At 45.0% G+C, this 23,524-nt stretch overlaps 2 protein-coding genes across 2 annotated transcripts; one reads left to right on the top strand and one right to left on the bottom strand.

Annotated features, from left to right (window-relative positions):
- Positions 1-2,124: 2,124 nt before the first annotated feature.
- On the bottom strand, positions 2,125-4,631 carry LOC108935069 (carbohydrate sulfotransferase 2-like). The gene has a single exon (XM_018753345.2). It carries the CDS (start codon positions 4,053-4,055, stop codon positions 2,664-2,666), a length of 1,392 nt encoding a protein of 463 aa, XP_018608861.1. The 5' UTR covers positions 4,056-4,631; the 3' UTR covers positions 2,125-2,663.
- Positions 4,632-12,596: 7,965 nt separating this feature from the next.
- Positions 12,597-22,206, top strand: pls1 (plastin 1 (I isoform)). Its single transcript, XM_018753352.1, has 15 exons — positions 12,597-12,666; positions 13,015-13,178; positions 13,414-13,543; positions 14,185-14,317; positions 15,001-15,082; positions 15,390-15,555; positions 16,619-16,761; positions 16,848-16,943; positions 17,100-17,295; positions 20,123-20,201; positions 20,376-20,490; positions 20,823-20,956; positions 21,109-21,232; positions 21,447-21,571; positions 22,014-22,206. The coding sequence occupies exons 1-15, from the start codon at positions 12,597-12,599 to the stop codon at positions 22,150-22,152; spliced, it is 1,896 nt and encodes a 631-aa protein (XP_018608868.1). The 3' UTR covers positions 22,153-22,206.
- The last annotated feature ends 1,318 nt before the right edge of the window (positions 22,207-23,524 follow it).

Genomic DNA, 23,524 nt, shown 5'->3' with positions numbered 1-23,524 from the left:
GCGGTTCAGCTCAAAACTAAATAAACCTCCTAAAAGGGCCCAGGAGCACACAATAATCATACATCTCATTTCTGTGAGCAACACATTAACCGCACATTCTCATATCCTTATTATTGCATTAATTGTGATAAATCAGGAAAAAAACTACCCTTTACTTATGTCATTAGTGTCCTGCCCTTATAAAATGTGAATGTTACTTCTTATATGGCTTTTTGAGAGTCTTTTTTTCCCTTTTCTCAGTGATACCATGTCAGTTTTTAATAGCAATATCCCTAAAGATGGATGTGGAATTTTAGTCCAGTTCATAATACTCATTACTGTGCAGCACAACTGAAAACTTAGATTATACATATATAAAGAAAACAGCTGTGTATTTTACTGTTCACGTAAAGCAAAATATAAAACGTATCTTTGACAGGAACGAAAAATGCAAACAATCCTTCTAGATCCACTTTCGGAGTCTGGTATGTCTACACAGATCAGCCTATGCCGGAAAAACCTGACTAAACTAATAGGACATGACTCAACTGACCTCCGACACATCGCCAGTCACAGAACAAACATTTGTCTTCACTGCTGTAACATGCAGTAACTCCTTTCCAAAATTTGTAAAAAGGCTATATATTTTAGCTGGAAAATACAAGATATAGTCTGCCGTCCTTGGCTTGCAAATTCTTTTTCATTTAAACCGAATGGGTATGAATTCAGATCAGTATGTGTGGAGTTTGCATGCCCTCCCTGCATTTGCAAACCAAAGACATGTGCAGAAGAAGGCACTGCTAAATACCCTCCCTCGTCATGAAAACCAAGCGAGAGGCTGTCGCGAGTCGAATCCTACCTATTCCACATGACATAATTCATAACATCTGTAACCCATCAAGAAATATTTCAGCAATTCCCTTTTCTAACGCCAACAAATTTTCTGGCATGTAGAAAATATCGTGTTCACAAGAATACTCTGCTCAGGTCTCAGAATGTCATATATCTGTGTTTAAGAATGGGCTGTTTTAGATCCCGTCCCCATTACCTGTATGTTCAGCATGCGGCACGGGTATTTCTCTAGTCGATACTGGATTCCGGAACGTGCCCTGCAGCCCATATTTATTCCCACTGAGCCCCAGAGAGTTTATTTCTTTATTTTTTTTAAGTAGACACTTTCAACCAAAGAAACTTTAATAGCTTACAGTTTTAAAATTCATCAGGCATTAATACATCTGGCTTTTAACTGGATCGCTTTGCGTGCCTTTGCTCAACACTGAGGCCATTAAGCAGGTTCTAAGCTTTCCATATTTTAGCCATAAGTCCAGTTTTCTCATCACTGTTCCATCTACTGGCCAGGGATTCTTCATCACATCATCACTGCTGCATCCTCTCATCACTGCTAGAGCAACTGAAAACAGGGTTGCTGCTGTATTATTCAATAGAGAATGTACAAAAAGGGATAGTGGGAGCTGACTGTAGTAAAGCATGTGAGCAAATCAAGCAGCAGGTGGCGCAGTGGTTAAAGCATGGTGGGCGAGAGTGGTCAGGTGCTGCCGTGCACTTGAAGGACCCAGGCTTGAATCCCACCTCCTGCTTACACATTCATGTCCTGAATATATACAGCAAAAATTACCTGCTGTAGAGACTGCCAACTAATTGCCAAGAACTTAAACTGTAAGTCACTGTGAAGAAAAGCAACAGCTAAATGAATGAAGATAAATCCTCTTAGAACACTGGTGTAACACACCTGAAAAGGACCCATTTTTACTCTCCGACTTTCCCAGGCCAGAGAACATATTCATCTGACACTGAAGACAGGAGTCTATAAAGATTTGTTATCATAATGCCTACACACACACACACACACACACACACACACACACACACACATTGTCTGAACCGCTTGTCCCATTCGGGGTCGCAGGGAACCGGAGCCTAACCCAGCAACTCAGGGCGTAAAGCCGGAGGGGGAGGGGACACACCCAGGATGGGACGCCAGTCTGCCGCAAGGCACCCCAAGCGGGACTCGAACCCCAGACCCACCGGAGAGCAGGACCCGGTCCAACCCACTGCACCCCCTAAAACAATCCAATAAATAAATAAATAAATCAGACAACCAGTACTGAAACATAGCAGCCATATTTTAAAAAAGCTTATATTTACATATTGCACAAAAGACTATTTGAACATTTTAATGATTGTCTCTGGTAGTGTTCACTGAGCACTAGTACTTACTAACAAAATGTACAATTACCAGATCACACAATGAGTGACTTATGCTGTCAAGATTTTTTTCCCACACAATTTCCACTTTTACAGACAGTATGGAGGTACCGTAGAATGTAATCGATTTTCTAGTAATGTCTGGACATTTCAAAGTACTTCTGAAAACATTTGCTTGGAAGTGTTATCATTTATAGTACGATACGTGATGCACAGCTGCAGCTTCCTCGTCTTTTCTTATAGGCACCACCTTAACCATCCATGGGGCCTGCATTGACAAAACTGCCCCTACCAAATTCCATTGTACTAGCATTAAAAATCTAAATACATTCCAATGTGGTTTGTGAAAGAAACTCCAGGAACACTGACTTTGAAATAAAGCTTGAACTAGAGTCCATACGGGACTGTACCCAATGCAAAAATGAATGCACAGCTCACTGTCTTTGGTTGCAAAAGTGTCACAGTTTGGGAACTGTCAGAAGAGATTTGCTGAGGTCTTTCGCTTCCCCGGCTGTCCGCACGCGCTCGTACCCCAGCAAGGTCATGGAGTGGTGGCAGTAGTCCTCCACCTGCTTCATCTGCTGGAAGCTGAGCGCAGTTCTCCAGGCGCTAGCCGCCTGCGTCGCGTTTCTGGAGGACACGATGAACGGCTTCGAGGACGAACTCGTCCCGCTTGTCATGTTCAAGGCGAATGATTCGATGTCGTGGTTTGCGGACAAATTCACAAAGCGATAGACGCTTCTCAGAGTTTTGATGGGATTCTCCACTAGGTCTTCGTACCGCACGGCCATGTACTTCCCCTTGATCCAGCTGGGTGGATTTAAGGCAGTTCGCAGCGTTTTGGAGGTCCGGTCACAAATCACTTCCATGGCTCCAATCGAGTGGTAGTCTGAGCCGTCCTTCTTGTTTACCTTGTGACTGGGGTCCACGAAGGGTATCCGGCGAAGTTTGGGGTCCCTGCTCCTCACCACTTGTAAATTCTCACGTATCAACCCATGCCTTGACTTGATCCTGGAGTTGGCCACAGCCCTGGGGTCCCTCACCAGGTGGATCACCTTCAGATCTAGGGAGGGATCCTCCATTAGAGGAGCCAAGACGTTAACATCCAGGATGCGCACCCCCTTGATCACCACCGTGCTGTACTTGAGGCACTCCTCCTCCAGGAGCCGCAAGCTCTGCGGGGGACACTTCTTACACACCTTGTCATCGACCATGCCGACCACATCCTTTCTGTAGGCGGAGCAGAGAGGGTACGAGCAGATCACTTTGTTGAGGGTAGCACCGAAGAGCCCCAGAGAGGTGATGTTCTTGCTCCCGGGCGTGTTGTAGAGCTGAAACACCGAGAGATCACAGCGGTACAAGGAGCTCAGCATGTCCCGGGCCGCCCCTTGGAGGGACACGGCATCCCCGGGGTACAGCTTCTGCCAGATGTGCCACATGGGCTCGTACAAGAAGAACACGTCCGGGTTCTGGTTGAAGAGCTCCCCGAAGAAGGAGGAGCCCGACCTCCAGGTGGTGAGGACATAGACGAGCTGCCTCTTCTTGGCCAGGGACGGTCTGTAGAGGAAGCGGATGTCGGACCTGCTCTGGTACACCGTGCTCCGCATCTGGTGGTTACACTGCTGGGGCTCCTTCGTCCACTTGTAGTTGGCCAGGTTGAGCATGGTCAGCACCAGCAGCAAGAAGTACGCCATGAACAGCACTATCCGCTTCCTGCGCAGCACTTTCATCACGATGCCTGGGTGGGCAATTATTTTGGTGTGGTTCCTGTAAGTCTTGAGCCTTCTCCCAAATCCGACATCCTTCTCCCAGGGAGCTGTCAACTTGAGGGCAAACTGTTTGTTTTTCATTGACCCTCCTCCCCCGGTAAGCGGTAAGGCTTCTCACACACTGCACGCGCCCGGGACCTCGAGGGTGAGCAATCGCATGGAGGGAATTAATCAATCGCCGCCGGCCGGGTGCTTAATGGTTAGGTAACCCAAAGAGGTGATTTATTTAACCGCAAAACCGCCATGAAAGCGCGACAACGCAGAAGTGGCGTTTTACTGCATTGCGCAAAGATCCTCATTGCGCAAACGCCGTGCGAGGTACATTCTTGACAAAGCACTTTGGCGCTGCTTCCTTTGCAGACAAAACCTAAAAGTTGCCTTTTTAAAGACGAAGAAAAACAGCAGCGTGCAGCGCGTCATCCGCAGACGGAGTCAGGGCTGCATTTCCGCACAGTTCACTAACCACAGCATCTCAAAAGCGCACGAACGCCGAATGTTACACCCCCAGCTCCCTGTCCCTCTTCATCCCACACATCCGTGGGGAGAACGAAACGAGAGGAAACGAAACGAAAGGTCAGTCTAAAGTATCCAGCGCAGGAGGCTCAAATTACCATCCATATTTCCAGCCGTACGTGTTATTTCTCCGTTCCGCTGCGCTGTGTCTTTTAACTCTCAGTAACGGGACCGAGTCAATCGGGGCCCGCAAACCGTCCAATCAGCGGCATCCGCTCACCGAATCGACGAGACTCGCTTCAAACGTGCGCTATTATTGGTTCCGTGCCACGTCCATCATTTTGCTCCGCCCCTTTCCATCTCCATGCATTACACTGGGCTGCTCTGTAAACAGACCGCAGCCGGTTTAAAGTGATGGTTGTCAGAGGCACCAAAGCAAAGCGAAAATGGGAAAGAAAGCAAGGACTGCAAACGATGACGCAGCTCCTTCCCTCTTTGCGTCACTTCGACCCACTTATATTTGTTCATTTAGTTGACGCATTTGTCCAAAGCGACTGACAAGTATTTGCTTACTAGCTGGGTAATTTTACTGGAGCAATTTAGAGTAAGTACGTTGTTTAAGTGTACGGTGGCTGGAGGTGGGATTCGAACCCGTGATTTTCGGTTTTAAACGTAGCAGCTCTAACCAACCTCTATGCTAGCAATTTCTATTTCCCAGTGATCAACTCACTCACAAAGCTTTTGTAATGTAAAGTGACAGTGGTGAAGCAGATCCCAGAAGCACAGGGTGTGCCGCGGCAGAGTGCGTCCTGGACGGGACGTCAGTCCATCACTCACTCATACATACACACACACTATAGGGTCACCAGTTCTCCTGACACAGGTCTTCAGACTGTGGGAGGAAACCAGAGCACCTTAAGGAAACTAATTTGATGGTGAACTGTGTGAACTCTTGCTACGGGCAGCAGTGGTGAGAGCTACTATCTTGCAAGCAAAGGATGCTGGTTTGAATCCCACCTCCAACTTCAAGCACAGTAACTACTTAACATAAGGCACTTTAGTTTGAAATGTGATGTAAACACAGAACTGCTTGTCCTATACGGGGGTCACAAAGAGCCAGAGCCTAACCCAGCAATACAGGGCAAAGGGCTGGAGGGGAAACACCCAGGAGGACAGTCCGTCACAAGGCACCCTAAGTGGGATTCGAACCCCAGACCCACCAGAGAGCAGGACCCAGTCCAACCCACTGCACTATCGCACCCCCACTTTACCCAGAGGGAACCTATCTCTCTATTCAAACCCACGTCCTATCGCACAACCCCGGTCCTCTGAGGCCTCGCCGGTCGTTGCTTTGTTACTATGAAAGTCTTCATAATCAAAGATGCGCAGAGTCGCGTTCACCCCCTGAACACCTCCATGCTCGTACCTGGTGTAATTCCATCCTAGGGCTCAACTGCATCGATCAATTTCAAATCTATGCATGACGTAATATTAATTCAGAGGATAAATATATAATAATTAAAAGCAATTGCCTCTATAAGTGGTAAATGAATGCTATAGTTTGAGAAGATGACAGTGAGTAACGATCTGGATATAAACCACTACACCGCTGCATGCGATGACGACGACAGTAAGGTTTCGTGACTTTTTTTTTTACCGTCACCACCTTCTCTGTCCACTGGAGGGCAGTAGGAGCTCGAATAACGGTTTCCTGGACCATCTGTTCGGCTGCGCTGTGTTCTCCCCTTGGGTAATCAAGCTTTGCAGAATATCATTAGATTAAAAAAAAATCACCCGTGCCTTACCACAAAAGGCAGTCAAAAATCAGAAACCCAAAAGACAGACGTCAAGTTGAGAAATAGGATTGATTTGCATAATACTCATTTTTGTATTAATTTACTTCCTACTTCTGCTTCACATCATGTCTTACTCACGTTCCCTTGCATTTGTATAGAACATGCCTGTACATACATACAATGTCTAGTGACTATTTTTGTATATTGGGTACTTCATATTTTTATATATTTTTTATCCTTCATTCACATATTCTATCTTCATATCTGCGTCTTGTCACTGTCATTCTATCTGTGCTGTGGAAGTTTCTGTCACCAAGACAAATTCCTTGTATGTGTGAACATACTTGGCAATAAAGCTTGTTCTGATTCTGATACTCTACTAGTCCACATTGTCTGAAACTGCTTGTCCCAAGCAGAGTCGCAGCAAACCAGAGCCTCACCCAGCAACACAGGGGGACGGACACCGCAGGCAAGACACCCAAGTAGGACTTGAACCCCTGACTCACCGTAGAGCAAGCCCCAGTCAAGCTCGCTACACCACCACACCCCCTTGATACTTCCCACTGTTCATCTTAAAATGAGTCATCATTTAAATGATGCAGCAGTCTCTTTCTGCCCTAGATGGCCTTGCCTTTCTGGAAACTTTACAAGTTTTGCCTTATGTATTATTTTGGAAACAGCTGTAAACTAGTAAGATAACTTGTTTTGCAAAAGGGCACAACACCGTTAAGTGTAATGAAAAAAATATGTTTGGTCGCTTGAGTCAAGTCAAAAAATCTGGCGGGACCTCCTCACTGTCTGAGCAAGACCTACAAGAGGGAAGGAAATGGGAGGCTGTACAGCCACCTGAAACTGCTTATAAAATGCCAATATTACCTCTAACTGTGGAGGGGGGGCATCCACTTTGCCTGGGACCCCTACAGAGTTTTTGTCCCATGCTCTCCTTTGTAGTTTTATTTCTTCCCAACTGTTTTTTAAAGTGTACAGCTGTTTTTCCTTGTTGTCTGTGACTCTTTTCAGACCTCTGTTGCTGGAGCTCTGGAGGTTATTGTTAAGAAGGGTACTGTACAAAAATTAATTTAAATACATCAGTATGACAAAGCTTAATTTTATGGTTCCTTTAAAACAGTGTTCTCTTTGAAACCGACTGATTCTGCGTTTGCATGATATTTTCATAGATAGCTTTTAATGGATCAATTCAAAGTGGATCTGACATCAGCCTCTGGGATTAGAATGCAGCAGTGTTGTAACAATATGGTTTACTGTTATTTTACGATCGGCGTTGCCGATTAAATTCTGGTAGGCGAGCGGACGGTGCCTGAGCAAATATGAAGGAAGTGGACTCTTGAACAAAATTTGCAAGTTCAAATTCCAAGAGAAAAATATATGTTGTGTACTATATTCAACAAGACAGCTCTCCCAGAGTCCAATCGGAGGTGAAATGGAACGACTGCAGTTAGCACTTGCTGTCCTGTTACAATTTCAAGGTCGTGGGATTGAATCCCCCTCTTGCTGTAATACCCATTTCAAGGTGACCATCCTGGATCCTACTGTATAAATGGATAAATCACTGTAAAGCTTATTATCTAACAATGTAAATCACCTTGGAATAGGGTGTCAGATAAAAAAGGTTAATAATAGTATAAATCCAGCTGTGTACATGGATAAACTTACAATTTATATATAACAATGTACAGAGGTGTCCAGCAAGTAATTATGTTACACAGCTTTAAACAAAATTAAATGGCACCTGTAAAGGTGCGTGTGCAATTTTGCAAGCGCTTCCTAAACTTTGTGGAGCACATGACCACCCAGTAAGTAGTGCTTGCAGTGGACTGGGGATTGGCCCACGTTATGTTACCAATCAGCAGCCCGGTGGCGTGGGGTGGGATTAAGGAGTCCCTTGCCAACTCTCCAGGCTGGTGACCTCCCACATGGAAACCCTTGAGCTACTGGAGATGCAGTAACTAGGAGAGCGACACTAGGTACATTTCGTGTGCGTGCGTGTGGGTTGTGGGGTGGGGGTGGGGGGGGTGAACAAGCAGGCAAGCAGGAGCAAAAGGCAGGAAGGCTGAGGATTTCTCCTTCCATCAGCGCTTGGCGATGCTGCTCTAAAAGCCCTTTGGACACCTGAGCACAGAAGCGTGAACCACCTGTCTCGGTGGAGACACACCCTCACCCAGTACCCAGCCTGCAGCCCCTCACAGTTGCCCCGCTCATCGATTTCCCACTTCGGAACGACTCTGTACCTGCCGCATTGGAGGGTAATCAAGCGGACCGCCCAGCATGGACACTCCCCCCGGCCGTCAGCGAAGACTCAGCTGCTCTGAGCCCCAGCTGGACATGGTGAGGTCATCTCCACCCTCGGAAGTGTTCCCGGACTCCTCTGGTTAGGTTTGCATCACTGTCTCTCAGTGCTTTCCTTCCGTTTAGTGTCTTTAGTGTTTTCGACATGTCGTTGACGGACAAGCGATGTGATTTTCAGGTGGATATGATTACATGTCTGTGTAACAGATGATTTTCTGTGTGATTTTTGAGCAGTATTTAGCTGACAGCTCTATCCAAGGTGACATACGGAGCTAGATACACTACTTTAAACTCCCCACAGTCATTCAACCATTTATACAGCAAAGCAACGTAGCACACACACTCACACGCTAGGGGCTATTTAGAGTCACCCATCCACACAAAATGTACCTTTGGGAAATAACTCACACAGACATGGGGAGACCATGCGAACAATACAGAAAATGAGCAGGGCTCAAGTCTATACGCAGTCGCGCAGCCCAGATTCCGGGAGGCACCAGCGCTACCTGCTGAGCCACTGCACTGCCAGGATGCTGTAGACAGAATCATCTGTATCACCCACACAAACAGAGCGCTGCCCACAGAACTGCCCAGGCGAGGCTCTCCACACATACCGCGTGTCTCTGATAGCTTCCAACTATGGTGTGTGAAGCAGAGGCCCAGCAGCACCACACCTGCTGTGGAGTAAAAGGTGAGCATCATAGAGGCACTTCTTTTCAGCATTGTTGGTAAATGGATGACTGATTATCGGGCAGCACGGAGTCAGGTAAGCTAGTTGGTAAGGACGGGGTGGTGCGGGTAGGAATACATCTTAGGAGCAGATGCCATTTGGCGGCCGCCCCATTGAATGGAGGGTAACCGTATCCCACCCTCAGCCCATCAATAATGCAGGGTGTTTGCCATGGCAGCTGCAGGGAGGCTGAAGGCCTCCAATATTGCCCCAAAAGTGAACTTCCACTGTGGTGAGAGTCCGTGTTTGCTGGAGAAAGTGACCGAGCCCCTGCGGCACGGAAGAATCAGCCCCTTTTAGGGGTTTCCAGGAGGTGTTTGGTAGCTGTTTCTGCGGTATCCCACTCTTTGCTACCTCAAAGAAGGGAGGTAAGACCGCTGCTCACTAACCTCTCCGAAGTTCAGCCGTGCTGGTAAGCTGATTATTGTATTACAGTTTTTCATGAAAGACCATATCTGTTTTGTCTGGGGGAGGTCACCTTTTAGAAATTGTACGTCTGCAAGGTTAGCAGGAAGCATAGCGAACGCGGCTGCTGCCTCGTAGCCAAAGGACCTGTGTTCAAATCCGTGCTCCTGCCGCAGTACCCTTGATCAAGGTACACAACCTGAGCTGATGCGGTACAAGTTACCCCACCGTGTAAATGCATTAATTGTTGTAAAGTGTTTAACGCAGCAAGTCGCTTTGGAGAAAAGTGTCAGCCAGATGTATAAATGTAAATGAGATACTTTCATCTGTGCTGATGGTACAAGATGTCCAACCTTGAGCAAGGATAGTGAGAAACCGTTGCTCTGCATTGTCTCTAAGCGGGATGTGTTTTTTCTTTGTGATATACTTATAATCTGTCTGTTGTACTCTAACAGCTCAGGTTCTAGTTTGGGCATGACCTTTTAACCCTTTGATCCATTCGGATGATATGTATATGGGTGGCATGGCGGCACAGCGGGTAGAGTTGGTGCCTTGCCTTTTTGTAGAGTTTATGTGGGTTTCCTCTCGCGGTCCAAAGATATGTCCGGGTGAATTGGTGACTCTGAGTTGCCTGTGTGTGTCCGTGTTCGTGCGTGTATGTGTGTGTGTAACACTGCTCTGCTGTACAGACAGATGAATGACCGTAGGGAGTTCAGTGCAGTGTATTTATCGCGGTAAGTGACCTTGGATAAATGGGCCAGCTAAACACTAGTTAAAAATCTGTGTGCATCACTTTTGAGAAAAGCATCTGCTGAATGAATACATGTGAATATGGAGAAGAGCGCAGCAACTGAGGCTTCCATGCAGCGCATTCCATTCTCATGCACGTGCGCAGCTGGAACGGTCTTTCTGAGAAATAAAGGCGGCTCTCCTTCCTGCTCTCTCCTGAAGCATTTCAGCTCAAACGTTACGTCCGATCCTCGACTGGCCCATTTTCTGCACGTATCACCAACGGGAGCCTGCGTGTTCTAAACATGCTCGTTCGCTCAGTAAACATCTGCTTCCTGACGTGCTCCGCCAGTGCGGTGCTTCCAGCATGTTCTCTGACAGAGGACCTGCTGCCCCGGTGCTAATTACTTTGCCTCCAGCAATGGCTTTAATTGGCTCGTCCCTTCCCTCCGCCAGGTGTTATGCTCTTGGCTGCCGTCTGTCTCCTGTCTTAGGCGTCGGTCCTCAGGCAGTCTCCCGAGCGCGTCTCCCCCCGTTACCCCACCTCCCGCCCTGGGCCGGAACCGGAATACCGGCCTCCGGCCACCGCGCACCGACACTGCGTGGTGTCACAGAAGCGGAGCGGCTGAAAAAGCTGCCCTGTCTTGATTTGCTCCCTTGGCTTCCAGCCCGTCTCTGCAGCTATCTCATTGACCATAAAAGTGTTGGCTTTCACGTCATTATTTTCACTCCTTTCAGAAATGTGCAGTGATCTGTAGAAAAATAAGATTGAATTGAATTGACTCTGTAGGCTGAAGAAGCAGGTGATGTGTCTGTTACCACGCTAGCATGCAGAGAGTCGGCTGGCCGCTCTGCTAAGGGAACTTCCCTTTGCTGCGGCCATTGTTGAGCTGCTGACTTTTGCCCTGGTGGCACAGTGGTGCAGCAAGTAAAACCAGTGTTTCGCAGCTCCTGAGCTGCTCAGTAGGGCACAGATTCATATCCAGCTCAGAGTGTGTGGAGTTTGCATGTTCATCCTGTGTTTGGCCCCGAAAGACACGCATGGAAGAAATCCGTGGTGAACCACTTCCATACCCTCCTTTACCATACAAACCAGGCAAGCGGCCTCAGCGAGTCAAATTCAACTTGGTAGCACCTCCCCTAAGAGCCAGGTGGGGCCAGGTGGCATGCGTCCCCCAGCTACCTTACTTTCTTCCCTAGGTTATAAAGTGACAGTACTGAGTAAGCGCAGCAGGTTAATGACTCTGGATCCACGCCGAGGCTGTCCCTCGCACCACGCCCACAGCACAGCCCGCCTGGTCAAAGTCCTCCTACCTGACTAACCGTGCCACAGGTTCCTCCTCAGCCAGCCGACGGTCACTCTTGGGCCGCACGGGAGACTTCTGCATTTAAAGCGCTGGAAGTGATCCATTTCTATATGACTGACGGACTTGGAAACAAGGACAGTTCAAAGCAAGGTACCTGTCCCAATGGAGATTTAAATGCGTCTTCTTTGTTTACTGCAGTATCGTGCAACTGTAGACTGGGGGGTGGGGGGGGTTTCTGTGATGATGGATGAAATTTTTTAGTACAGGAGAATGCAGTGTTTGTTTCTGTTATCTGGGAAAGCAGGAGGAGCAGTGGTTAGCGGTACCACCGCTGAACTCAAAGGACCCAGGTTTGAATCCCATCTACTGCTGCACTACCCTTGAGCGAGGTAGTTACCCTCAGTTGCTCCAGTAGAAATTACCCTGTTGCATAAATGGGTAAATCATGGTCAGTAACTAACGTTGTTAGTCACTAGACAAAAAGTGTCAGATGAATTAATAAATGCAAATTACTTGTGCCATCCACTGCATATTTCCTCTTCTTACCATACAGTGACGCATCAGTCCTAATGGGCCGGAAGATATTATGGACATATTGTGATCGGCACACAATATCACTCTTCCGTCATTCATTTTGCTTCATTTCACGCCAGTCTTAGGTCACTAGGTCACTGTTGTGTACAACTTGGGTCTCACCTGATATTAAGTAACTGACAGCTTAAGCACACCAGGGTAACTCTGCAAGAAACTGTCTGTACACCTGTTACTATGTCCTGTCACTATGTGTTCACGTGGTGTGCGTGCACGGGCGTGGCCCTTCGCGCTTGGCTCGGTTGGGACAAATGTGCCATCCTTGTTCTGTGCGTTTCAGGTGTACTGAACAGGGAGATCAATCATGGAGAGCACTGTGACGCAGATCTCGCGAGAGGACCTGGAGGAGCTGAGGGAGGCTTTTGACAAAATTGGTCAGGATTTCCAGCGGCGGTTAACACTGCTTCCTTTCATTCTGCGCTTACCGTGCTTAAAGACTCTGAGGCTCAATGCGAGACCGATCATCTCGCAGTGACAGATTTACTGGTCACAAGACGCGCACCAACATGTCAAACATTAGCAGAATTTTCAGGAAGGTTCCTAATCTTAGATTCTTTATGGCATCCAATAAAGGAATCAGCCTGTGTAAAACGAACGTATCAGCCACGCTTTATCACTAGGACATGCGCCAGGAGTTTTTTACCTCGGTGCTCTATTATTAGCGTGACGTGTCGCCGATGAATTAGGCTGCAGATGCTCACACAGGTCTTTCTCCCCATCAGATATTGACAACAGCGGCTATGTGAGCGACTTTGAGTTGCAGGAGCTCTTCAGGGAGGCCCGATTCTCACTTCCTGGCTTCAAGGTGCGCGAGATAGTGGAGAAGTTCATGGCGGCGTCAGACACCAACAAGGACGACAAGATCAGCTTTGAGGAGTTTGTGTCGGTAAATTCCTGTGCTCTCCCTCTCTCACCGTGACCTCCACGTTGACTCGGAACAGGTCATGTCTGTCCCTCCCACACACTTGTCTCTCATTTCTGTTCCAAGACTGTCTGAAATGCGGTTTCCTTCAGAACTGGTAACATTTTTATCTATCAAAATACAGTTTGGTCAGAAACTGATCTATCACCAGATCTGTGAACTAAAGTCCGAATTCTTTCTGTCCACCGATCCACACCAGATGTATCAAGAGCTGAAGAGCCAAGAGGTGAGGGAGTCCTTCCGGAAGGCCATTACCAGAAGAGACGGGATCCGATCCTTCGGTGGCACCTCAGGCATCTCCAGCGAAGGGACCCAGCACTCCTACTCCGGTATGGCCAGTTTTCTTGCAAGAGTGTTCCTTATTCCATATACAGGGGTACATAATTGGCCATTAATTACCCGTGGCCACAGTTTAGAGAGTGCAGTCAGTTCTTCACACTGAGGACTTCTGTTAGGTCTGTTATAACCAGGTGTCAAGGGACGAGTCAATGACACGGAAGATAAAAATGCTGCTGCGCCAAACCATTTTTAAAGGTGCTCAGGGAAGAAATATTATTGATTTTTTTTCTTATTTCTACAGCCTAGGTAGGTCTGGTAATTGGATTTTCCCAGCCTCCTGTCAGCACAAATTGAGGATGGTACTGTGAATATCCGCTTTTTTTGCTTTCCGCCTCATCTCAGATGTACTGAAACAATTCAGATGAGAACGTGTGGATGTCTAGTCTCCAGGAATTGAGCGTCGTTAAGCAATCCATACACGGTTGTCCAGTGTACTAGCAAAAGTCTTCAGTTTGTGAAAAGGGTTGACCGTAGACGTCCCATATAAAGTTCCGCTGTTATACCTTTGAGCCTGATCTCAGCTGCTTCTGCATATCCAGCTATGAACATTGAACAAGCTGGATTTGAAGAAGTAACAAAAACCAAGGTAGTGCCTACAGATGTGTTTTCTGCTTCAATGACTCTGATCCAGATGAGGAGAAGGTGGCGTTCGTGAACTGGATCAACAAGGCCTTGGCCAACGACGCCGACTGCGGACACCTGCTTCCTATGGACCCTGAGAACGAGAGCCTGTTCAAGTCTGTGAAGGACGGCATTCTGCTCTGGTAATGCTGAGGAGCGGCCGAGGCTGTCTCTACACAATGCACCTGATGGCAATCGCAACCTTTGAATTCATCCGTCGGGCAGTGCTGGGCTTGGTGCCACCGTTTCATTTTCACTTCATGACAGTCATTACAACCTAGCTGGAGTTCTAGTCTATCATAAGGTGAGCAGCTGTTTATTCACCATGCTGTACTCACCTGTGCTCACCACAATAAAGTCATTTTGGCATTAGATTGTCCAGTGTTTTCAACATCCATGGTTGAATATGTGGAACTTTAGTATCAGAAGTCTTTATGTAACACGTTCACAGTGTTTCTATTAAATCAGAAAATGATTCATGTAAATAGAAAAAAAACTCATCAATATCTTAACTTTGTCTCTAGAAACACAATTAAAATTTTTAGAAACTAAAATACAGTCTAACAAATTTACTTGAAGCTTTTGAGTATTTATACATTGTACCACATCAGTGTAATGTATTACCATGTTGATGCCTGGCACAGTCAGTAAGTTCTGAGACTTAATGAAGAATTCTGGGACTGGCCACCATGTGACACTGCTAAATAATTAAATACAACAAAATATCTTTGACTTGCAATCACAACAGTGTCATGCAGCATCCAATCTTGGAATTTACTTCCTATACCATGTATGTGTAATGGATACATTGTCTCTCTTTTTGCAGCAAAATGATCAATTTATCCCAGAGTGACACAATTGATGAAAGAGTCATAAACAAAAAGAAGCTAACAACATTTACCATGACTGTAAGTACATCCTTTTTTACTATGGAATGACACGTGATTTTCAGAAACGAGAAATTGGCGCAGTACCTGAACGAAAACTGGCCACGTTTTTTTAAAATACTGCTGACATGACAGGTATCATTATTTTGTCCTCTCCATTTTCTCTTAGTGGCCAGTACAGAACAAAATCTTTTGCGTGTGCTCAAGCTGCGCAGTTGTGTATGCTGTAAAAATGAGTCTGTCAACAATGCTGATAATGAGAACCCTTCTTTCGCAAAATACGACCCAGGCTTGACCGTTGAACCCCTTCTCCTTCCTCTCACCACAGGAAAACCTGGTGTTGGCCCTTAACTCTGCCTCTGCCATCGGCTGCACAGTCATCAACATTGACTCCCAGGACCTGATGGCTGGAAAGCCACACCTGGTGTTAGGCTTGCTCTGGCAGATCATCAAAATTGGTCTCTTTGCTGACATTGAAATCTCCAGGAATGAAGGTGAGGAATTACGTTTTTGTCGCAGATGCAACTCAGGAAATATGACATGTTTTCTTTGTTCTTCTTTGTTTGGTGTGTGTGAAGCATGGTTCAGTTATAAGTGAATTGTATCCATTATAATGAGGTTATTAACATATTTCTTAATTAGTTAATTATGATAATCCTTTATACTCTATAATATATTGTATCACTCACTCACACACTCACCATCTTTAACCACTTTCCGAAATCAGGGTCACGGCATATATTACATGAGCCAAATTCAAAAAGTATCCGCAATATATTTAAAAAAAAAATAGAGATATTAATACGGATATTTTTTTACTTGCCCTCATAATATACGTTTTTAATTTATTCTAAGGGAAACAAATACAAAAGTACACACAAAAACAAAAACAGAAAATAAGCAAATAAAAAAACAAAAATTAACATGGGGGTGATAGGAAGAAAAAAATATTACAGAAAACAAATAACTGGACAAAATATACGTAACAGTCTAACAGCGACTTCTTATGGTAAAACTTGGTGTACTTCTCTCCTGCTTATACATCAGAAATGTTTATATTTACAACAGTAATCACTGCAAGCGAAGATAATGGGGGATTAGCCATACTGGCCTTTGCAAAAATGGATTAAAGATATAATCTGTTATTACAGTCTACAGTTATATTATTATTAATTGAATGCATTATATTTTTAATATGACATAAAATAAATTGAAATAGGGCTAACAGAAAGCGTAGTGGTTTAAGCTATTGCCTCTCATTCAGGATAACCAGGTTTGAATCCCCATCCTGCTGTATTACCCTTGAAGAAGGTACTAACGCTGAAATGCTCCAGTAGAAATTACTCTGCTGTATAAAGGGGTAAATAAATGGGTAAATCCGTGTAAGCAGCTTAACACTGTAAGTCACTGACAAAAGAAAGCGGAGAAAAGTGTCAGTTAAATGAACCAATAATAATAATGAATTGTATTCAAGCGCCTTGGTAATGCAACCAGAGGTGAATAGACAGGGATGAGAACAGGTGTCATCTATGAAAACATCTGTGTGTGTGTTTGCAGCCCTGATCGCGTTACTGGGTGAGGGTGAGGAGATGGACGACCTGCTCTCCTCATCCCCTGAAGACCTGCTTCTGCGCTGGGTTAACTTCCACCTGGCGAACGCTGGCTGGCAACCGATCAGTAACTTCGGCGACCACATCAAGGTGCCGTGACTGTCTGCTGGTGTCCGCTCACCTACCTCGGCTGTGGTTGATGGGCATAGTAACAAGTGCGCTTCGATATGTTTCAGGACTCCAAGGCCTATTTTCACCTGCTCAACCAGATTGCGCCCAAGGGAGGAAGTGAGAATGAACTGAAGATTGAAATTGACATGTCAGGATTCAGTGTAAGGGATGATCAGAATGATTATCTCTCAGAGTGGGCGATGGGGGTTGGATGCTTTAGACAGATGTCAAAAGGGCCTCTTTAGGCAGCAGAACATCCATTGTTGACCCGAACATCCACTGGAACATGTTCTAAGCATGCAGCATGATTTCTTCAGGAACGGGATGATGAGCAGCGGGCTGAGCTCATGTTGAGGCAGGCAGCGCGCCTCGACTGCAGGCAGTTTGTCACCCCCCAGGATGTGGTGGCAGGGAACCAGAAACTGAACATGGCTTTTGTAGCCAACCTCTTCAACATGTACCCAGCTTTGAGCAAGCCCACAGGCAACAGTATCGACCCCGCTCTCCTTGAAGGTACCTGATCTCCACCTCGTGAAACACCCTGAGACAGTGCAATTCAGACACAGTAGAGCCCTCAGCCAGCAGGAGTTACTTTACGTCCATGCTAGATGCTGAAGTAGGCCTGCACATGCTTAAAAGTGATTAAAAGTGCTTGAGTCTAGACGTGGAGGTACAACAGCTTTTTGTGCAATTATTGAATTGAACTGAAGACTTTATTGTCATTGTACTGCTGTGCAATACAACAAAATTATAGCGGTACTCCCTGAGTTCTTTAGACAGCAATATAAAACACAACATTTAAGTATAAAAATAAAAAAATTAAACAGTTTAAACAGATAACTGTTACGTCCACGCCCACAACTCAACCGACAACACCTGACCCTGCTCTAGTACCTGATTAACCGCTCACCCTTTAAAAGACCTCAGCTCCCATACCTTTGCGGAATCTCGTCAGGGATAACCGCCCTTCCTTGTGACTCCTCGCTCATACGCATCTGCAGTTCACGTTCTTCGGTTTTGACCCCTAGCTGTGTTTCTCAACCACATCCACGGATCTTCGTTTCAACTCCGATCACCGTTCGACCAACTCTTTGCTTCATCTCCTGACCTCGCCCATGGATTCCCACTTTGACCCCAACCACCGATCGACCGACCCTCCACCTGTCCCTGATACTGAGAACTTGCCTGATCCTCTGACTCCAGACGAATGACTCCGCGCTTAGGTCTTTCCATCCCGGTTCTCTCGGCCTCTCGTGACAGTTTGCACTTTGTCACTGGAACATCCTGTCCAGTTCTAGGAAAGCAAGGAACAAAGCTAGGGGTCAAAATGAGAGAACATGAACTGAGAACTGGAGATCATTATGAGCAAGGAGTCACAAGGAAGGGCGGTTGTCCCTGACGAGATTCCGCAAAGGTATGGGAGCTGAGGAGGGTCTTTTAAAGGGTGAGCGGTTAATCAGGTGCTGGAGCAGAGTCAGATGTTGTCGGTTGAGTTGTGGGCGTGGACCTGACAAAAATACAGTAAATCAGTAGATAAATAGATAATACAGTACAATACAATATAATACAATAAAAATTAAGCAGTGTAGGTACAGTACACAGTGTATTGTACAGTACATACAGTGCAAAACATTAACTTGTTAATTTATATACACTGGTTTCTCGTGCAACGGACACTCGAGTTATGTATTTTCAAAGAGACAAATATTCCCCCGGTTCATTTATTTGTGGTTAGTTGCATTCTATTTTTTTAAATTTCCCGCCGTTAGACAGGAGCAAAATGCACCTGGAAGGGAGAGCAATAGGGTCCACATTCATTCAACTGGCTTCCACTGTGTTTACAGCTCAAAATTAATAAAATGTTAACATGAAAAGTCTTAAAAAGTATTTTATTTACTATTGCAACATCAAAGATTTTTTGAATAACCTTTTAAATAAGATTGCCCCATATCTGAGGTTTATCCTGTCTCACGCCCTTTCCAGGATAAAGCTTAACAGACAAGCAGTGACTGATAAATGATAATGGATGGAATTACGTTTTTATTTATTTATTTTATTTATATATTATATTTATATTTATTTCTCTCAGGGTTCTACAGATCCTAACTCATTCTTAAGTGAAACGACATATGTATTATTCAGCTTTTTATTGATTGGGACTTCATGGTAAAAGTGACATGATGTTATAAACAAATCCTAACAAAGAGACTTCTGGTGCCAGTTGTGTTTGTAAGTTGAGGACTCAGTGTACCGCCTCCCGTGTAATTTGAATCCTTGGAGAGCTGAGCCATCACAGTCACCCTTTCCCTGGAATGGTTTTCCACTTCCCGTTGGACATCCCCCGCAATATCTACACACAGTTCATTTCCATAGACTACAGACACTGCCCATAGCAAACAGTAACTCTAAGTGATGACACATAATTGTGACATGAAACCAAGATGATTAACCATTTCCTTATTTTGCCATGAGGTAACTTGTAACATTTTGATAAAAGCTCTTAGCAACACAATTCAGCCCAGGGCTTTCTGTCTAGAAAGCAGTTTGCCCTCTGACCATAAAATTTGAGTAAAGTTTAGAATCTATTGCTGGAAAAAAATGTAAATCCTGAGCTGTACATCATAGAACAATATGCAATTTCTTAAAATTGCTACTAAAAGATGCCATAATTGCTCTCAGACAGACTAAATAATTTACTTACTGAAGCCATGAGAGATGTCTAAGTCAAACCATATTTCAGTACAAACTGATGCTTTGTACTAAAGCACACGATTTGACATTCATTCCTAGCTTTTACACTGATTTACCGTTGTTTCTACAAAATCTATGTAAACTTGAAGGTTAGTGGTAGAAATCAGAATTAGGAATTAGTGGTAGTATAGAAAGTAAGGACATTAAGGATTTGTCCTTAATCTCTACACTATATGTTGCTCATATGCTACAGTATAAATGTAAAAATACATAAGACACACACACACACATTTTCAGAACCGCTTGGCCCATACAGGGTCGCGGGGAACCGGAGCCTACCTGGAAACACAGGGCGCAAGGCCAGAGGGGGAGGGGACACACCCAGAACAGGACGCCAGTCCGTCGCAAGGCACCCCAAGTGGGACTCGAACCCCAGACCCACCGAAGAGCAGGACTATGGTCAATACATAAGACTTGAAGACTAATTGCATATTTCACATTACATACATTAACATCTCACAGCGTTATTTTTATCTGCGGCTTTGGAACAAAATAGCAACATATGGATAGAATTACAAGATAAAAGAGAGGTTTCTGTCTCCAACTGTGAAAGAATTTCAGGTCTGATAACAAAGTCTTATCCTTCTAGGGGAGACCAGAGAAGAAAGAACATTCCGGAACTGGATGAACTCTTTGGGAGTGACACCACATGTCAACCACTTGTACCGGTGCAGTGCCTATTGTCTTCATCATCCACATTTTGTAGCTGACACTACAAAATATGTATCTGTCCCATACATATTTCCCATATTTAGCTGTTTCTTTAATTATCCTGCAACTAATTTTGTTTTTTGGTTGACATATTGTACTAGTCCTGTGAAATGTTTTTCTTGCTGCTACAGTGACCTGGTGGATGCCTTGGTCATATTTCAGCTGTATGACCGAATCCAGATCCCTGTAGACTACAAAAAAGTCAACAGGCCCCCCTACCCAGCCTTAGGAAGCAACATGAAAAAGGCCAGTTTTTCTATAAAAACCACTGCTCCTTTTTAATTTATGTAAATGTCTGACACAGCATGTTGAATCCAAAGCCCAAAAGTACCAACTCGGTCTCAGCAGCATCTGATCATGTGGTGTTTAAGATATTTGGTTACAAAGCTGCTGAGGAAAGCTTCACAATGCTTTCAAAAGTTATTGAAAGTAAATCCTGAAATAAATATGTAACTGTCTAAATTAATGAGTACCCCATATACCCTGAGTACCCTGAGACAGTGGTCAGACAATGAGACGTAAGACATGAGCCTTGCATAGAGCCTGTCATTTATAAGGTCTGTTGTCTGTTTATTTAGTTGGAGAACTGCAGCTATGCAGTTGAGCTAGCAAAGCAAGAAGCCAAGTTCTCCCTGGTGGGGATCGGAGGAGTTAACATCAACGAAGGGAGTGAGATGCACACACTGGCCCTGGTGTGGCAGCTCATGAGGAGGTATGCAATGTTTTCCAAAGAATGACAGTTACTACTGAACCCACAGGGTAAAAGCAGCATTCATAATAGAGTTGCCCCAAGAATCTGCTGTATTCACATTACCACCTCCTATTATGCGTTTATGCTCGCATTTGTGCCCTTTCCTCGTGAAGGTACACGCTGAAGGTGCTGTCCGACCTTGGAGATGGTGAAAAAGTGAACGATCAAGTAATCATCCAGTGGGTGAATTGCACACTAAAGAAAGGCAAAAAGGACACGTTAATTTCCAGCTTCAAGGTAGGCGAACCAGCCATAAACTCTAATACTGAATACTGTGTGGGTGTGTCCCTTTGGGTTCATTATTGAATCACAATTGTTTTTCTGTTAAATAGACATGCTTTATGTTTGATGCAGCAATTAAGTGTGAGTTCAGCAATTTGGGAATCTAATACTCAAAAAGGGATTCAAACTCCAAAGTCACACTTTTCTGGAAATGCATCAATTATTTCAGGACAAATCGATCAGCACAAGCCTCCCAGTGATTGATCTGATTGACACCATCGCCCCCAGTGCAATCAAAGCAGAGATGGTGAAGAGAGAAGACATTGAAGAAGATGATAAGATCAACAATGCTAAGTAAGATTCTTCAGACCAATATACATGTGTTTTTGGTTTTGTCAGTGTATTAGTAGCAAGGCAATATGACTTCAGTCTGCTGTCCCTGTTTGTTTAAAATGAAAGAGTTCTTTATGTGGGGGGGGGGGGGTGCGGTGGCGCAGCAGGCTTGATCAGGTCCTGCTCTCTGGTGGGGCTGGAGTTCAAGTCCAGCTTGGGGTGCTGTGCGATGGACTGGCGTCCCATCCTGGGTGTGTGTGTCCCCTCCCAGCCCTATGCCCTGCGCTGCCGGGCTAGGCTCTGGCTCGCTGTGACCCTGCTCTGAACAAGCAGCTTCAGAGTGTGAGTGTGTGTATGTATGTATGTATGTATGTATGTATTTGTTCATGGTCATGCAGGGGTTTGCTGGTGCCTCTTTCATTAAAACTGCTGCTTCTTCCTTTTTATCATCATTCTGATGCAGGTATGCCATTTCAGTGTGCCGTAAAATTGGGGCAAAAGTGTACGCTCTACCGGAGGACCTGGTGGAGGTTAAGCCCAAGATGGTGCTGACAGTGTTTGCTTGTCTGATGGCGCTGGGTTTGAAGAAAGTGCAGAGCTGAGCTATACTCTGACACACCCTGAAAAGGCCCATCCAGTCACAATGTGGAGTGCAACTATCCCTACCCTTTTTAGAAACCATTGTTACACAGGGTATATGTGACAATTACACTTCTTACTTTGTTTACTCATGTCCATGGTACCCTTAATTTAAATCTTTGAATTTACATGTTAACATATCAATTTTTTATCTTATACTGTGGTTTTGGCCTTTGTGAGGCATTAAAGTGCCTGTATTGTTTCTATTATTAATTAAAAGTAATTTGCAGAATTATATTACTTATGCAACTTACATGTGTTTCCAAATATTTACTTTAATGTGTGGGTTTGCATTTCTATACAAATCATTTCCACTAAACTTTAAACTTTAATTTTTGGACTCGCATTCAAATTTTTTTTTTACAAATTCTTAAAAATATTTATATCAGCTCCCTGTTTGATTAAGCATATTGCTTGATCTGTTTCAGCTAATCCTTGTATTTCCAGTAGAATAAAAAAATTATACAAAATAAGTTTAAGCATGGGGGTGCGGTAGCGCAGTCCTGCTCTCCGGTGGGTCTGGGGTTCGAGTCCCGCTTGGGGTGCCTTGCGATGGACTGGCGTCCCGTCCTGGGTGTGTCCCCTCCTCCTCCGGCCTTACGCCCTGTGTTACCGGGTAGGCTCCGGTTCCCCGTGACCCCGTATAGGACAAGCGGTTCTGAAGAAGAAGTTTAAGCATTAGTACACTATATATTAATCTCACTCTTTTATTTTACCAGTACACAAGCTCACTGAGTTGAAAATCAATGATCATTTTAGAAGTGAAAATGCTGAAGATATGTTTCCATCTTTGCAATAATACTGCAAAGTGATATGAATCTTAGTAGTAGGAATGAAATGGAAGCTTTAATTGGTTTATATTCATATCAAACTCAGCCTAAACAATGGCATAGCTTTTCTGTTGAGAGTCCAATGCTTATGGTTTGGAAGAGGTGACACTGAAGGGCAAATGAGTCAATGTCAAGGGATGCTGTTTCTCTAAACCTGTATATTTCACATAATGTTTGACTTGCAGTCATACTCTAAGGATATGGATTATCTCTGTTGGGAAAACAGAGCTCTTCCATGTAAATACCGGATTTTCTAAAACCTGAGTGTGGAGACACACGGGTCAACACAAATGAGATCTGCACACTGGTTTCAAAATAGACAAGTTTTAATATACAAATATACTAGTTTACTCATGGGGGGCATGGTAGTGCTGCAGGTTTGGCCAGGTCCTGTTTTCTGGTGTGGTTGGGGTTCAAGCCCAGCTTGGGGTGCCTTGTGATGGACTGGTGTCCCATCCTGGGTGTGTCCCCTTCCCCTCCTGCCTTGTGCCCCATGTTGCCAGGT

This window comes from Scleropages formosus, chromosome 3 (assembly GCF_900964775.1).
Source record: "Scleropages formosus chromosome 3, fSclFor1.1, whole genome shotgun sequence".
NCBI lineage: Eukaryota > Metazoa > Chordata > Actinopteri > Osteoglossiformes > Osteoglossidae > Scleropages > Scleropages formosus.
Note: the sequence above shows the minus strand (reverse complement) of the source record. Positions and strands in the feature narration are given on the sequence as shown.

Coding starts and splice junctions, on each gene's coding strand:
- LOC108935069 (XM_018753345.2), bottom strand. CDS start 4,055: ATGAAAAACAAACAGTTTGCCCTCAAGTTGACAGCTCCCTGGGAGAAG.
- pls1 (XM_018753352.1), top strand. CDS start 12,597: ATGGAGAGCACTGTGACGCAGATCTCGCGAGAGGACCTGGAGGAGCTG. Junction 15,083..15,389: donor TAACAACATTTACCATGACT/GTAAGTACATCC, acceptor CTCTCACCACAG/GAAAACCTGGTGTTGGCCCT. Junction 20,957..21,108: donor GTGTGGCAGCTCATGAGGAG/GTATGCAATGTT, acceptor TTCCTCGTGAAG/GTACACGCTGAAGGTGCTGT.